The sequence below is a fragment of the Antechinus flavipes genome, chromosome 5 (assembly GCF_016432865.1).
Source record: "Antechinus flavipes isolate AdamAnt ecotype Samford, QLD, Australia chromosome 5, AdamAnt_v2, whole genome shotgun sequence".
Lineage (NCBI taxonomy): Eukaryota > Metazoa > Chordata > Mammalia > Dasyuromorphia > Dasyuridae > Antechinus > Antechinus flavipes.
In genome coordinates this window covers 284,132,892-284,148,784 of record NC_067402.1, presented here as the reverse complement: position 1 = coordinate 284,148,784, position 15,893 = coordinate 284,132,892, and the positions used below count along the sequence as shown (strand labels likewise).

The 15,893-nt window shown below is 59.7% G+C and overlaps 1 protein-coding gene across 8 annotated transcripts in view; it reads left to right on the top strand.

Moving 5' to 3' along the window:
* The window catches only part of MYH9 (myosin heavy chain 9), a 77,659-nt gene extending 66,120 nt beyond the window's left edge, over window positions 1–11,539 (top strand). The window contains exons 22-39 of one of the 8 annotated variants that reach the window (XM_051961682.1): window positions 340–546; window positions 1,190–1,327; window positions 1,828–1,951; window positions 2,421–2,592; window positions 3,076–3,288; window positions 3,650–3,794; window positions 4,180–4,386; window positions 5,468–5,572; window positions 5,732–5,884; window positions 6,355–6,603; window positions 6,711–6,923; window positions 7,244–7,456; window positions 7,651–7,812; window positions 8,394–8,735; window positions 9,354–9,562; window positions 9,741–9,849; window positions 9,928–10,100; window positions 10,201–11,539. In XM_051961682.1, the coding sequence (XP_051817642.1) occupies window positions 340–546; window positions 1,190–1,327; window positions 1,828–1,951; window positions 2,421–2,592; window positions 3,076–3,288; window positions 3,650–3,794; window positions 4,180–4,386; window positions 5,468–5,572; window positions 5,732–5,884; window positions 6,355–6,603; window positions 6,711–6,923; window positions 7,244–7,456; window positions 7,651–7,812; window positions 8,394–8,735; window positions 9,354–9,562; window positions 9,741–9,849; window positions 9,928–10,100; window positions 10,201–10,318 (3,252 nt within the window). In that variant the 3' untranslated portion in view covers window positions 10,319–11,539. Of the gene's footprint in view, window positions 1–339; window positions 547–1,189; window positions 1,328–1,827; window positions 1,952–2,420; window positions 2,593–3,075; window positions 3,289–3,649; window positions 3,795–4,179; window positions 4,387–5,467; window positions 5,573–5,731; window positions 5,885–6,354; window positions 6,604–6,710; window positions 6,924–7,243; window positions 7,457–7,650; window positions 7,813–8,393; window positions 8,807–8,845; window positions 8,865–8,963; window positions 9,044–9,081; window positions 9,122–9,159; window positions 9,299–9,353; window positions 9,563–9,740; window positions 9,850–9,927; window positions 10,101–10,200 lie in introns of those variants that run through there. The other 7 variants (XR_007947681.1, XR_007947679.1, XR_007947680.1 and 4 more) reach the window with 7 other exon arrangements.
* The last annotated feature ends 4,354 nt before the right edge of the window (window positions 11,540–15,893 follow it).

The window sequence follows — 15,893 nt, the reverse complement described above, 5'->3', positions numbered from 1 at the left end:
CTTATTTTTGTAAGTAATAGTTTTCTCTAGAAGTTTTCTAGTTTCTAACTAAAGGTTTTCACATTCTAATGGGGAGCTCTTCCTGCCTCAGTGGATCTCACTCCTGACTGCTTCGCCACTTACAGCCCGTCCTTGGGCAGCTTCCCCTTGTTGATGCCCTCCCTTCACCATCTCGGTGTTGGTTCAGGGTTTGGGGGCCTCCATCAGAGAGACTATTGAGCAGGTGGAGGTGCTGGCTTCCCTCGCAGCCGGGAGTTCAGACCAATGTTAGAGAACTCCCTTCCAAGGAGGGACGTTGTAGCATGACTAGAACTGACTCTGGCCGTATGTCTTTGATAGTTGATGGCCGAGAAGCTGCAGCTCCAGGAGCAGCTGCAGGCCGAGACGGAGCTGTGTGCCGAAGCCGAGGAGCTGCGGGCCCGCCTCACTGCCAAGAAGCAGGAGCTGGAGGAGATCTGCCATGACTTGGAGGCCCGGGTAGAGGAGGAGGAGGAGCGCTGCCAGCACTTGCAGACCGAGAAGAAGAAGATGCAGCAGAATATCCAGGTGGGGAGCGCTGGGTCCAGCTGCTGCCTCTGCGGGGTGGGAGGTAGGGTTAGAGCCCGGGAGGGCTTTCTGACTGAAGTTTAACCCCTACTGTGTGCTGGAGAGAGCCAGACCTTGCCCCCAAGGAACTTCCTTGGGAATGGAGTCATCGGAGGCCCTCCCCCTTGTCTTACAGAGAGGGAAACTGAGGTTCTGAGTGGGAAAGGTATTGGCCCAGGGAGTCAGATGGTGGCAAGGCTGGGACTCACACCCAGCAAGTCCCAAGAGAAAAATACTTATCATTCGTGATAAGGGTTTTTAAAAAGAGAAAAGAGATCATTAAAAGCTGTGAATACCCAAAAGTCTGAGGTACCTGTGGACCTCCTTCCATAGAGTAATGCACATCAGGGTCTGGCCTGCTTTGTAAGGAGCACTTCCTGCAGCCTGGCAGCTCAACTCGGCAGAACATGACCCGGCCCACCCCGCTTGGGACTCCCACCCCCCAAAAAACAAACAAAAAACATTAGAAGGCTCTGCAACCTTGTGCCAGGTTTCCCGTTCCAAAGCTGGGACAGGAGCTTTAGAAAATTTGAGTGCGTGCTGACAGGGTAAGTCCTGGGGATGAGGCCGGCCCTCCCTTCACTTTGTCTTGGGCCCCTTTCAGGAACTGGAGGAGCAGCTGGAGGAGGAGGAAAGCGCAAGGCAGAAGCTGCAGCTGGAGAAGGTGACCACAGAGGCCAAGCTGAAGAAGCTCGAAGAAGATCAGATCATCCTGGAAGATCAGAACTGTAAACTCGCCAAGGTGAGCAGATGCGGGACGATGCACGACCCCAGCTCAGGTGGGCACGGGGAGGCCCCTGCAGGAGGCCTGGCCCAGGCTGGGGGAACGTGGCCCTCCCTGCAGGACAGGCCCGACGGCTCATCCAGAGGTGGTCTCTGGAAACAACCGTGTCCAGGACACGAGAGAGACCAGTGAGAGCCACGTCCATTGCCATCAGGCTGCACAGGACAGCCATCTTCAGTCGTGTGAAAGGTTTTCTGCAGAAAAGAACCTCATCCCATCCTGGGAAGGCAGCCTTGCTGGCTATTGGGCCTCATGTTTGGCCTTGGGCTTCCTTGGCCCCTTCTGGGCCTGGGCCTCCTAAGGTCACCTTGGGCCTCATTTGGTCTTATTTGGCCTTTTGGGGACTTTGTGGGCCTTGCTATCCCTGGGCAGACTTTCACCAGGACTTAGGTCTAGAATATGGCGTCTCTGGGGCTTGGCCAAGGACACGGAGCTCACGCAGCCCTTTGTCCCTGCAGGAGAAGAAGCTGTTGGAGGACAGAATCTCGGAGTTCACCACCAACCTCACGGAGGAGGAGGAGAAGTCCAAGAGCCTGGCCAAGCTGAAAAACAAGCACGAGGCCATGATCACGGACCTGGAAGGTGAGCTGGGGAGGGCACTAGGAGGCCCCACGGACCGCCCTCCCTGCCGCACTCGGCCCCAGAGCCATGCATGATCTGGGAGCAGATCGGAGAGCAGCAGATGTCCCTTCACTTCTTTCCTACACGGGTGGGCCGCTGCCTCAACCTACCGGGGTCTCTCCCCTCATTTGTGAATTAGAAACGGCAGAGTTCTCCTTCCTGGGCTTCTGTGTGTTAAAGCGCTCCCTGCGTGCTGTCCTGTCCAACATGCAAAGCTGCTCTGTGGTTCTCATGAGAGTCAGGAGGGCTCCGCCTCCTACTTGCCTGAGAACCATGTCAGGGGGATCACGTGGCCAGGGGGTGCGGGTGGAGGAGCGGGGCAAGGCGCTCCCAGAATCCCAGACGGGCCCTGAGCCCGCAGAGCACTCGCCCCATTGGCCGTGAGTCTCGTGGCCAGAAGGATCCCATCGCTTCTCTCCTTGATCCTCAGAACGCCTGCGCAGAGAGGAGAAGCAGCGGCAGGAGCTGGAGAAGACCCGGCGCAAGCTGGAAGGAGATTCCACGGACTTGAATGACCAGATCGCGGAGCTGCAGGCGCAGATCGCGGAGCTGAAGATGCAGCTTGCCAAGAAGGAAGAGGAGCTGCAGGCGGCCCTGGCCAGGTGAGCGTGTGCCCCTGAGCCGGCCCAGCTCCTTTCCAGGCACCTTGAATTGAATAAGCCACAGCCCCAAAGAAAGACCACAAGGGAGAGGAGCATGGCCTGAGGGAGGGCCTCGGAGGAGGAGGAAGTCGCCCTGAGCTGGCAGTCGGAGCAGACAGATGGGTTGGGGGTTGTTAGGGACTGGGAGCAGCGGGGAGGTCCTTCTAGACCTGGAGACAGGGACCAGATGAGGAGCCTGGCTGGCCAGTGAGCGCGTCCGGGGGGACCGGACCACCTGGGCTGGGTGAAGCAAGCGGTACCAAGGTACCTTCATGTAGGAAAGGGCAAGTCCCAGCCTATACTGGGAGCAAATACTGATCCTTGCCACCTCCTTTTTGGCGGCGACATCTTAGAGGGCCGCTGCAGCGGGGTCTGGGGCTTGTGCCCTCTGGTCCGTGGGTCCTGCAGTGCCCTGATGTGCTGCCGCCCTCGTCTCTTCCGCAGAGTGGAGGAGGAGGCGGCCCAGAAGAACCTGGCCCTGAAGAAGATCCGAGAGCTTGAATCCCAGATCTCCGAGCTCCAGGAAGACCTGGAGTCCGAGCGCGCTTCCCGGAACAAGGCCGAGAAACAGAAGCGGGATCTGGGCGAGGAGTTGGAGGCTCTGAAAACAGAGCTGGAGGACACCCTGGATTCCACCGCCGCCCAGCAGGAGCTGAGGTGGGCAGCACGGCCTTGCCCCCAGGGCCCTGCCCCTAGCCATGTGCCGGACATTGTCCCCTGTTCATCAGAGAGGGCGCGCTGGGGGAGAAGGGCTGGGGCCAAATGCACGGCCCCATGGCTGCTGAGGGGTGGGGCCGGGACTCACAGGTGGCTCTGTGGCTGCCGAGGGCCGGGGCCGGGACACACAGGTGGCTCCTTGGCTGCCGAGGGACGGGGCCGGGACACACAGGTGGCTCCTTGGCTGCCGAGGGACGGGGCCGGGACACACAGGTGGCTCCTTGGCTGCCAGGGCACAGGGGCTGGGGACAGGAGCTGGGCCCCCGGACCCCAGGTAAGGGATGAACCTCTCCCTGTCCAGGTCAAAGCGGGAGCAGGAAGTAAACATTCTGAAGAAGACTCTCGATGACGAGGCAAAGACGCATGAAGCCCAGATCCAGGAGATGAGGCAGAAGCACTCGCAGGCTGTGGAGGAGCTGGCTGAGCAGCTGGAGCAGACCAGGCGGGTACGCAGAGCCAGTGGGCACGCGAGTCTGGAATGAGTCCTCACATCAGAGCGGGGCCTTTACCACAGCCCCCGGGGCCCCGATGGAGCAGCTCTCCCTGCCACTGCCCGCTCCCTTCCTGAAGGGGCCGCCCAGTGCAAGAAGCCAGGGGGCCCCGGGGGCCTGAGCTCTGCCCCAGCTAACAGGATAGCCTCGGCCCTGAGGAGGACGGGAGGCCCTGGCTGTCCCATAGGCAGCCCCTTGGGACTCCTGACGCTCGGGTTCCCCCGAATCTCTCCTTGAGGTGTCCTTTTCCCCGGCCGGAGGGATGCTTTGAGGCTGCCAGTGACCCCGGCTGGGCCCTGGTTTCAGGGCCGTCCTCATCCTGATTTCTCGCCTTCCCCAGGTGAAAGCCAACCTGGAGAAAGCCAAGCAGGCGCTGGAGAACGAGCGCACGGAGCTCTCCAACGAGGTGAAGGCCCTTCTGCAGGGCAAAGGGGACTCGGAGCACAAGCGCAAGAAGGTGGAGACGCAGCTCCAGGAGCTGCAGGTGAAGCTCACCGAGGGTGACCGGGTGCGGACGGAGTTGGCCGACAAGGTCACCAAGCTGCAGGTGAGTGCATGGGCTGGGCCTCGGCCAGCTGCCGCTCCCTGCCCTCCAACTGCCCTGTTGTCGGTCTCCTTGGCCGCCCTTCTTACTTGGGACCATTCGCCCCCAAGCTGTGGCTCTGTCCTTTCTCCAGGAGTCGACCCTTCCTCCCCTACCCCCAGTCTGGCTTGTTATTGCTTCCCCCTGAATCCTGCGCCCTGCCCAGCACTCCCTCGTGGGCGTCCCCAGGCCTTTCTCCATGTCCTCGGCAGCCCCCGCGGCTTTGACCATTATCTCTGTGCTAGTGACAGACCGTCAGCTGCCGGCCCCCTGCCTTGGGGTCCCGTTGGCGCCTTCAGCCCCATACGTCCCAAACTGAAATTAGTTCTGGCCTAGAGGTCGCAGCTCCCTGGGTGTGCCTCAGTCATCTGGCCCCACCGTCCCTTCCCAATACATCCTGTATCTCCCCGTCCTCTTCACTCCGGTGGGCGGCACCTTGTTTCAGACCCTCATCCACTGACTGCCTTTGCCTCATCTTCCCTCTCTCACTGCCTCCCTACCCTCCCGCAGCTCCTTTAGGGTCCTTCCTGTTTGCTTCTGGTTACCTGACACGGCGTGCTGGGCCAGGCTGGGCCAGCTCGCTCTCCTTGCCTTTAATTCCCAAAGCCGCTCTGTCCCTGCTACCTTAACTTATGCTGTGGGAATGCTTGCTCTGGGAGGTCAGGGATGGAGCCAGGTGCAGGGCAGATAAACAGGAAATGGCATTAGGCCGGCCTCGAGATCCCCCGGGGGGATCGAGGCAGGGAATTTATCTCCTAGAACAATGTACCCCAGGGGAGCCTGAGCCCTAGGCCGGGGCTCTTTGCTCCCTCCCACCACTGTAAAAAAGGGCCCTTTTTCTGTATCGGGGGCCTTGCTTTCCAGTCCCCATTTATATTGTACACAATGAAGCAGCTTTCTGCACTGGCCACGTCCAGACACACAGGGTGTTGCAGGAGCTTGGATTGGTCTTTGACCACCTGTGGCTCTTTGGGAGATGTCCCCTGGTGTCTGGATGGGACAGCGGGGACGGGCGCTCACTCTGAGCCCTTCTTTTGCATGGCAGGTTGAGCTGGACAACATCACGGGCCTCCTCAATCAGTCCGACAGCAAGTCCAGCAAGTTGGCCAAGGACTTCTCGGCTTTGGAGTCTCAGCTTCAAGACACTCAGGTGAGCGGGTGGGGTGGGCTCGGCTCCCTCTGCCTCGCTCTCGATGTTGTAGAGAGCCCCTGAGGCGCAGGGGACAGAGGCCCTGGCCACGGGCTTTGTGAGGGGCGCAGGCTCGCCACGGCACGGCGGCCATCACGGCCTGTCTCTCCTGGTGTGCAGGAGCTGCTTCAGGAGGAGACTCGCCAGAAGCTGAGCCTGAGCACCAAGCTGAAGCAGACTGAGGATGAGAAGGGCACCCTGAGGGAGCAGCTGGAGGAGGAGGAAGAGGCCAAGAGGAACCTGGAGAAGCAGATCGCCACCCTCCATGCCCAGGTAGGGGGGCAAGGATCAGGGGAGGGAGGGGTCGGTGGTCATGGCCGGTGCTGCTGCTCTCCGTTTGCCATGGAGCCTCAATCGCCTCTTCATCCCCTGCCTCAAAGGGGAGGCCTCTTAGCCCGTAAAGCCATAACCCCCTGCCCCCCACACGCCAGGCGTACCCCAATGTGGAGGCCCCGAGAGCTTCTTGGACCGGGTGGGGCTTTGTGGGTTTGTTTCTGAAGTCCCTGCCCATCAGAAAAGGCTGGCTTTCCTTTATTTATGGGCCCCTGGCCTTCGGCCTGCACTGGTCTCTGGCTCTGGCCCTGACCACTCAGGGCTCCCACAGACTTCTCAAAGACAGAGGACGGTGCTGGGTGTGAAGTCAGGCCTGGCTCCACGGGCCAGGAGGGAGGGCACTCTGGGGGGAAGTGGCTGCCGGGCAGCAGCGGCTGAGCTCGCCCTTCACACCTGTGCGCCTGCCTCAGGTGGCCGACATGAAGAAGAAGATGGACGATGGCGTGGGCTGCCTGGAATCGGTGGAGGAAGCCAAGAGGAAGCTGCAGAAGGACCTGGAGGGGGTGAGCCAGCGCTACGAGGAGAAGGCCGCGGCTTACGACAAGCTGGAGAAGACCAAGACGCGGCTGCAGCAGGAGCTGGACGACCTCCTCGTGGACCTGGATCACCAGCGGCAGATCGTCTCCAACCTGGAGAAGAAGCAGAAGAAGTTCGACCAGGTGGGCCAGGCCGCGCTTCCTGAGGGGGGGAGTGGGGCAGGAGTGGGGGAAGGAGCGAGGCGGCACTCTGGGGGCCCATGAGACGCTGACGGCCTTTCCCCTCCCAGCTCCTGGCTGAGGAGAAGACCATCTCGGCCAAGTACGCGGAGGAGCGCGACCGCGCCGAGGCTGAGGCGCGGGAGAAGGAGACCAAGGCCTTGTCTCTGGCCCGGGCCCTGGAGGAGGCCATCGAGCAGAAGGCCGAGCTGGAGCGCCTCAACAAGCAGTTCCGTGCCGAGATGGAGGACCTGATGAGCTCCAAGGACGATGTCGGCAAGAGCGTGAGTCCCGGGACACTCTGGTCTCCCCGGTGCCCCCCATGGCCCCCAAGCGCCAGCCAGGTGCAGACGGCCTTCCCACTCTGACCCCTTGGCGCTGCAAAGGACCCTGGGCGTGTCCCTGATTGGCCAAGAGTTACGGTGCGCTTCCTGGCGGAAGTTGTCCCCATTTTGTCAGCGCCTGGCCATCTTCCCCGGGCCCTGATTCTGGCTCCCAGCCGCCTCTGCCCAGATTAGCGAAGCCACGAGCTCGTGGTCGGAGGTGGGCTTGGGGGCGTCGGAGCAGGGGGCGCCTCCGCCTGAGCCCTGGCCTCTGCCCACAGGTTCACGAGCTGGAGAAGTCCAAGCGGGCCCTGGAGCAGCAGGTGGAGGAGATGAAGACGCAGCTGGAGGAGCTGGAGGACGAGCTCCAGGCCACAGAGGACGCCAAGCTGCGGCTGGAAGTGAACCTGCAGGCGCTCAAGGCCCAGTTTGAACGGGACCTTCAGGGCCGCGACGAGCAGAGCGAGGAGAAGAAGAAGCAGCTGGTCCGACAGGTAAGCCTGGCCCGGGCCCGGGACTCCCAGACGGATGGGGGGTCAGTGTCCACACCAGCGGGGCCGCGGCCTGGGCCCACGCGATCCTCCTCGGGGGCTTCCCTGCTTCCGTAGCTGGGGGACTGGGGCCCAGGCCCGGGTAGTGCCCTTTGGGCGTCTGGGAGGCTCCGCTAATGTTTGGTGCGTCCCTCAAGGTGCGGGAGATGGAGGCCGAGCTGGAGGACGAGCGGAAACAGCGCTCCATGGCCGTGGCCGCCAGGAAGAAGCTGGAGCTGGACCTGAAGGACTTGGAGGCCCACATCGACTCGGCCAACAAGAGCCGGGATGAGGCCATCAAGCAGCTGCGCAAACTGCAGGTGAGGCTGTGTGGGGTGGGGACGGAGCTGGGAGCGGGGTGGGGCCCAGGGGCGGGGCAGGACCCGAGAGCGGGGCGGGGCGGGACCCAGCAGCGGGATAGGGCACCGAGAGTAGTGTTTGGCCCCAGGAGTGGGGCGGAGCCGGGAGCGGGGTGGGGCCCAGGGGCAGGGCGGGGCCGGCAGTGGGATAGGGCACCGAGAGTAGTGTTTGGCCCCAGGAGTGGGGCGGAGCTGGGAGCGGGGCGGGGCTCGGGAATGGGGCGGGGCCGGCAGCGGGATAGGGCACCGAGAGTAGTGTTTGGCCCCAGGAGTGGGGCGGAGCTGGGAGCGGGGCGGGGCTCGGGAATGGGGCGGGGCCGGCAGCGGGATAGGGCACCGAGAGTAGTGTTTGGCCCCAGGAGTGGGGCGGAGCCGGGAGCGGGGCGGGACTCGGGAATGGGGCGGGGCCGGCAGCGGGATAGGGCACCGAGAGTAGTGTTTGGCCCCAGGAGTGGGGCGGAGCCGGGAGCGGGGCGGGGCTCGGGAATGGGGCGGGGCCTGGGAGCGGCCACAGAACCCACCTTCCCGCTCTGGTCCCCCAGGCCCAGATGAAGGATTACATGCGGGAGCTGGACGACACCCGGGCTTCCCGAGAGGAGATCCTGGCCCAGTCCAAGGAGAACGAGAAGAAGCTCAAGTCGATGGAGGCCGAGATGATCCAGCTGCAGGAGGAGCTGGCGGCGGCCGAGCGCGCCAAGCGCCAGGCCCAGCAGGAGAGGGACGAGCTGGCCGACGAGATCGCCAACAGCAGCGGCAAAGGCGCGCTGGCCCTGGAGGAGAAGCGGCGCCTGGAGGCCCGCATCGCGCAGCTGGAGGAGGAGCTGGAGGAGGAGCAGAGCAACACCGAGCTGGTCAACGACCGCCTCAAGAAAGCCAACCTGCAGGTGGGTGCCGGCGGCGACCCCTCACCCCTGGGGGCAGCTCTCACGCGGGGAGGCCCGGCCCCCATCCCCAGGTAACCCCTTACCCGGTGGTCCAGCCCCCTCATGCCCAGATAACCCCTTACCCGGGTGGTCCAGCCCCCCCATCCCCAGGTAACCCCTTACCGGGTGGTCCAGCCCCCTCATGCCCAGGTAACCCCTTACCCGGGTGGTCCAGCCCCCCATGCCCAGGTAACCCGTTACCCGGGTGGTCCAGCCCCCCCATCCCCAGGTAACCCCTTACCCGGGTGGTCCAGCCCCCTCATGCCCAGGTAACCCCTTACCCGGTGGTCCAGCCCCCCATGCCCAGGTAACCCCTTACCCGGGTGGTCCAGCCCCCTCATGCCCAGGTAACCCCTTACCCGGTGGTCCAGCCCCCCATGCCCAGGTAACCCCTTACCCGGGTGGTCCAGCCCCCCATGCCCAGGTAACCCCTTACCCGGGTGGTCCAGCCCCCTCATGCCCAGGTAACCCCTAACCTGGGTGGTCCAGCCCCCCCATGCCCAGGTAACCCCTAACCTGGGTGGTCCAGCCCCCCCATGCCCATGCCCTTACCCCGGGCACCTCTCCTCTTGCCCTCAGATTGACCAGATCAACACCGACCTGAACATGGAGCGCAGCCACAGCCAGAAGAACGAGAACGCGCGCCAGCAGCTGGAGCGGCAGAACAAGGAGCTCAAGGTGAAGCTGCAGGAGATGGAGGGCACGGTCAAGAGCAAGTACAAGGCGTCCATCACTGCACTGGAGGCCAAGATCGCCCAGCTCGAGGAGCAGCTGGACAACGAGACCAAGTACGGCCCCCCCAGGGCTGGTGGGGGGGGGCGCTCCCCCCGGGCCCTGCTGACTCCCCGCTGACCCCCCTGACTCCTCACTGACCCACGCTGACCCACCCTGACCCCCGCTGACTCCCCGCTGACCCCCCCTGACCCCCGCTGACTCCCTGCTGACCGGCTCTCTCTCGGGACACAGGGAGCGCCAGGCGGCCTGCAAGCAGGTGCGACGGGCCGAGAAGAAGCTCAAGGACGTGATCCTGCAGGTGGACGACGAGCGGCGCAACGCCGAGCAGTACAAGGACCAGGTGCGTGTGCGGCCCCCCCCTCCTCCCCCCCTGCCGCACGCCCGCGGCCTCCCCTGACCGCCTCTCGCTGCCCTACAGGCCGACAAGGTGACCGTGCGTCTGAAGCAGCTGAAGCGGCAGCTGGAGGAGGCAGAGGAGGAGGCGCAGCGCGCCAACGCCTCCCGCAGGAAGCTCCAGCGGGAGCTGGAGGACGCCACGGAGACGGCCGACGCCATGAACCGCGAAGTCAGCTCCCTGAAGAACAAGCTCCGGTGAGGCTGGGTGTCCGAGCCTGGGAGGGGCGCGGGGCCAGGAGGGGGCGGGCGATGGGGGCCCCGGCCCGAGCTGTGCTGACGCGACCTCGCCCTTTAGGCGTGGGGACCTGCCCTTCGTCGTGCCCCGCCGCATGGCCCGGAAAGGCCCCGGAGAGTGCTCGGACGACGAAGTGGACGGCAAGGCTGAAGCCGGGGACGCCAAAGCTGCTGAGTAGAAGCCCCGGGTCCCGGGCCCCTGGGCCGCCCGAGCCGGAGCCGGGCCCGCCTGCCCCCTGCCCCTCCGGCCTGCTGTGATGGTGCCCCTGCCCCGCTCCTCCCCGTCGGTGCCTTACTAAAGGCCCCCGCTTCCCTCCTCTCCCCGATCACATACCAAAGAGCCCAGGCTTGGGGCCAGAGCAGGGCTCCAGGCCCGCTCCCCCGAAGCACAGGGGCCCCCACACTGCTGGAGTGTAGGGGCAGGGGACCTGGTTTTCTATTCATCTATTTTTCTTCAGATTAGAGTTTTGGTAGGGCGAGCCCTCAAAGTCCTGGAGCCCCCCTCCCTCCAGCCTTCTGCCCCCACCCCTGTTCCTCCTTTGCTGTTGGCAATCACACGGGGACACCTCACAGCCCTGCCTGGCCCCACGAGCCCCCCCCAGACCATGGGGTCTGCCCAGCAGGAGAAGGGGGTTCGGGGTGGAGTCAGGATGGAGAAAAGGGACAAGACGGGAAGCCCCCAGGAGCAGCTGCCAAAGTCGTCAGCCCCCTTCCTTGTTCAAGTGCAATGATCATGCTCCTGTACCCGACCCCTGAGGAACGCACCGGCCTGGGGGGTCCCACCCCCCTTCTGTCTGGCAGTGCCCGACAGGCCCAGGGGCAGGCCGAGGTAGCCCGCAGCTCCTTGGGGCTTTTCCTGGTAACTCTTGGGGACCAAATCTCTTTAATGGTTCAAGGACTCTTCCTGCGAGTCTGGCTGCAGCCAGAGGCCCGCCCTGCCCCCTCCACACCCCATCTCAATCCCCGCGCCTCCTCACCCCCCAAAGGGAGCATCTGTCTGCACCCAACACGTCCTTAGCCTGCACAGTCTCTCGTCTCTCTCCAGAATTACGGAAAGGTCTTTATCACTGCCTCCCCCGGGCCGCGGGTCTGGGCAGCGGGCCGCGTCTTCTCCACCGTACACTGGTTGCTGGACTTACCTATATTCTTAACCGTACCGTACGTGTCGCGTTATTCAGACTTACCTACCTACAAGCTGAGAAAACTTCAAAATAAAAAAAAGCCTCAGTCCCACCGACCGTAAATATATAAAGCTACATTATGCCTAAAGCTCTGAAGACCGGCCCCCGTGGGCTGTCCCGGAGAAATTAATTAAAGCCCCGCCCGTTTTTTATATAAGAAAAGTGCCTTAGTGTATATTGCAGCCACCACGAGCTTGTCAATAAAGCACCATGCGCTGCCGACTGTCTGGTGCGTGTTCTTGTGCGTGCGGGGGGCGTCCGGGGCCTGGCTCCAGCCCTCCGAGAGCTCGGGGGAGAGCCGGACGGCAGCCGAGAAACCCGGGGCAAAACCTGGGACCCGGTGTACGGGATGCTTCAGAAAGGGTGAACTCCGACCTGGATCTCCCCATCTTTGGTGTTCTGGGGCCTCCTCAGAATGGCTTTTAATTAAATGAAATGCCAGATTTCAAGGGAGGTCGGTGAAAATAAAGATGGCGCCTCTCCCCTTTTGCCTTCTGGGGCTTCCTCAGAAAATAAAGATGGCGGCTCTCCCCTTTTGCCTTCTGGGGCTTCCTCAGAAAATAAAGATGGCGGCTCTCCCCTTTTGCCTTCTGGAGCTTCCTCAGAATGTTTTTTAATTAAATGAAGGAAATGCTAAATTTCAAGGGAGGTCAGTGAAAATAAAGATGGCGGTTAGTCTCACAAAGAGACTAACCCATTCCTTGGGAACCACGTGATTTCTGGGCCCTGGTTCACTCCAGTTTTAGAACCCTGTCTCCATCTTGAGGGCCGGCTTCCTCAGTTCCCTTCATTCACCACAAAGGATCTTCCCGGGACGCCGGCGAGGGGTGCAGGTCCCAGAGTCACCAGCCCCCACGGCCTGGGTGACGGGGATTACACTCGTACTTAAAGCACATCTGGGGGGTGCTCTTCCTGCCTCAAGGGGACCCAAGGCTACCAGTTGGATCTGGGAGAATCTGGGGGTTGTTACTCTGCTTTCCAGCCTTAGTCCAACTGCAATCAACTATTAAATGCCTGCTGTGTACTAAACACTGTCCCGGGTCCAAAGAAAGGCAGATCCAACCTTGCCTTTAGAGGACAAATTCAAATGAAATTGGGAAGGGGATGGTAATTCAGGGGTATGGACACCCTGATCAGAGGGGTTGAAGAAGGGAGGGAAGGAAGGAAGCAAAAAGGGAGGGAAAGAAAGAAGGCAAGGAGGGAGGAATTTCACCAAGTTCCTGGTACCTGAGCGCTTTGTAACGTCCTTGAGAAGGGGCAGCCGTTATCTCCACTGAGAAAGCTGAGAGGGTAAAGGCCATTTAGAGCCCTACCTGGGGTTGGAGGTCACAGTCTCTCTAGCAGCCCAGGGCAGAGTTGTTCTTTTTGAGCGGGGCCTCGTGTTCAAAGGGATCCAGTTGGACCAGGCTGGAAAATGAAGGGGTGGAGATCCTGGAATGCCAAGTGGAAGGAGATTTCTCCTCATAAGGATCAAATCATGGATCGGAAGCAGAGATCTTGGCTTAGAACACTCGCCTTTTCTCTTCCCCAAATGGCCTTGTTGGCCCATCTTGTCTCCTCCAGACTTTTCCCAGCTTTGTAGGAGTCCGTTGGAAAAAGCCAGGATTTGTGAGCGCCATCTTATCAAGGGGCTTACAGGCTGAGGCGAGGCAGGTGTGGCCACTCCAGTCAGAGGTCTGGGGATCAGTTTACCTTGCTGTTGAATGGGGATGGACAGGACTTCATTCCAGTCCTTAAGGGTTTGTGATCTTGTGAATGTGGCTTTGATTCCTATTGGCATTCCCTCTTAGAAACCTCAAGGGACTGAGATGGTACGGAGGAGGATGAGGGGCAGCCCTTGGGACCCGGTTTTGGCCAATAAGCAGGGAGCAAACTAGGAGAGAAGGCCAGGGAGCTGAAGAGATGGAGATAATAACATTCTCACCAAAACCCTCGATTCCTGATGTAGGGGAGGACATGGGTTACTGAGGGCAATCCCTGTCCTTGATCCTTTACCACGGTGTGAATTTTTCCACTCACAATCCCCCCACCCCTTCCCCTTAAAAGCTTATTTTTTTTTCTAAGTCATTTGGGGTTAAGTGACTTGCCCAGGGTCACACAGCTAGGAAGTAGTAAGTGTCTGAGATGAGATTTGAACTCAGCTCCTCCTGACTTCAGGGCTGGGGCTCTATCCACAAGCTCTCCCTTGCTTTTTATTTTCAAAACATGATGCACTTATAATTTTTCAGCATTGACTCTTGCATAGCCTTGTGTTTCAGATTTTCCATTCCCCACCCCTTCCCCTAGATGGCAAGCCATCCAATATAGGTTACACATGCTAAAATATAATCCCTTTTTGCCTGAGATAATTTAGGTGACCCTAGATAAGTAGGTATAAAAAATAATATAAATATAAAAAGCACATAAGTCAAATATTTGCTGATAATTATACTTGTGACACTCCCGCCTCCCCCCAACATTTAGGTACGAGACCCTATGTGGGTCACAAGCCACAGTTTTCAGGAGCTGGACTCTCCACCATTTTAAACGTCCAAGTGAATTTATTTGGAAGGGCCCGTAGGCCTCGGGAAAACGGCGGCCGTGTGAGTGTGTCAGAGAGCATCGCGGCGTTATGGGACGTGATCAGATGAGACACCATGAAGGGCTCTGCAAATCGTAGTAGCTGCTATTTGTGGAGCTTTGTGATCAGCATCAGAACCTGGAGATGCTTTAGAGCAAGATTTCTTAACACTTTTGTGGGTGTCCCAGATAGATGGCTTGGTGAGCGAGTGAAACCTGCAGACCTTTCTGAGAGAATGGCTTAAATGCATAAAATAAACATTTTGTGGGTGCCAGGTGAAGAATCCTTGCAGATGGTGAAGACTTAGAGTCACTCTGGGATGACCCTTAGAACAGGGGATGTCAGAGCTGGGAGGGGGCTTAGAACAGGGGATGTCAGGGCTGGGAGGGAGCTTAGAACAGGGGATGTCAGAGCTGGGAGGGAGCTTAGAACAGGGGATGTCAAGGCTGGGAGGGAGCTTAGAACGGGGATGTCAGAGCTGGGAGGGAGCTTAGAACAGGGGATGTCAAGGCTGGGAGGGAGCTTAGAACAGGGGATGTCAGGCTGGGAGGGAGCTTAGAACAGGGGATGTCAGGGCTGGGAGGGAGCTTAGAACAGGGGATGTCAGGGCTGGGAGGGAGCTTAGAACAGGGGATGTCAAGGCTGGGAGGGAACTTAGAACAGGGGATGTCAGGGCTGGGAGGGAGCTTAGAACAGGGGATGTCAAGGCTGGGAGGGTCCTGAGAACAAGGAATGTCCTGAAATGTGAACAAAATGTTGTTTCCTCCTTATACTCTGCTTATTTTATTTAGTCCACATAAACCTTCATGTCTTTGACTGTTTTTGCATCTCCAAAGTTCAGCACTTGGTGACTGTCTGTTGATTGACCCATTTTATAATGGGTCCATTTTATATAAAATGCTTGATAAGCTCCAAGATTTTGACTTGGGAATGAGAAAAAACAAAAGTACTGACGTACCCCCTCCCTGCGTTAAAGGCTCCCTGTCCCTTCAGGCTCCAGGCTTCCTTTGCAGTTTTATTTCATGTCCCTCCTCTTCACGAAGTTCCCTCTTCCCCCGGTTCACTCTCTCCATCTTCCGCCTCTGTGCCTGTGGGAGCATTGGGTCGTCCTCCCTGGGATCTTCTCTGCTCTTCCTGACCTCTGCCTTCAAGGCTCAGCTCATGAAGGCCATGAAGGGGCCTTCAGGCAGAAGCGTGGTCTGAGCTGTTGGAGAGGAGACCCTCGCTCTTCTGGAACGAGGCCACCAAGGTCCCTTGCATCTTTGAAATTCTCTTGTTCTGTGGTGATTCCTGGATGAATTCTCTCCTGAGGGCTCTTAAAGGAAGGCAGAAGCAGAAAGAAAAGGAGGACAAAAGGGGCTTTTACCCAGTATATAAGAGGGGATGTCTAGCCCGAGCATGTCAAAGTTTCCCGGATGTAATGGGCAAACGAGAGGTGGCCGGATGGGGCGCCATGGAGCGCTTAGAGCTCTGTTAACCATAGAAGGTGTCAGGGTCATTGGCTGCATCCCAGGCCCTTGCCAGGCATCCCTACTTGGGTCTTGCTGTTGGATTTTGATGATTCTGGAGAGAGTTCAAGGCAACCTCCATCAATATTTCAAATGATCATCCGTGACACTGAGTCTCTGAACCCGCAGTGAGGTTAGGGACCGTAGAACGAGGCTTCATCTTACCAAGATCCCGAGGGAGCCCATGTCTCTCCCAAAGTCTCAGCAGAGCCGGGGACCAGACTCCAAGCCTAATTCTGTGATGTTCGGGCCCAGTCTCCATGTTCCTCTTCCTATACATGTCCACTAGATGGAGATCTGAACTTGAGAATGGAAGAGTTCGGCTCCTAATTTATGTACAAAGTCGCAGCTGGAAAAGTCACAGAGAGTAGAAGCATGGATTCTGTAGCCACAGATCCACTCTTGCAAGAGCCTTAAGGACCAGACCCTAGCCATCGTTTTACCAATGATCGGGGGCAAGGAAGGAAGGGATTTGCCTTTACTAGCTCACATTAGCTAATAAAGG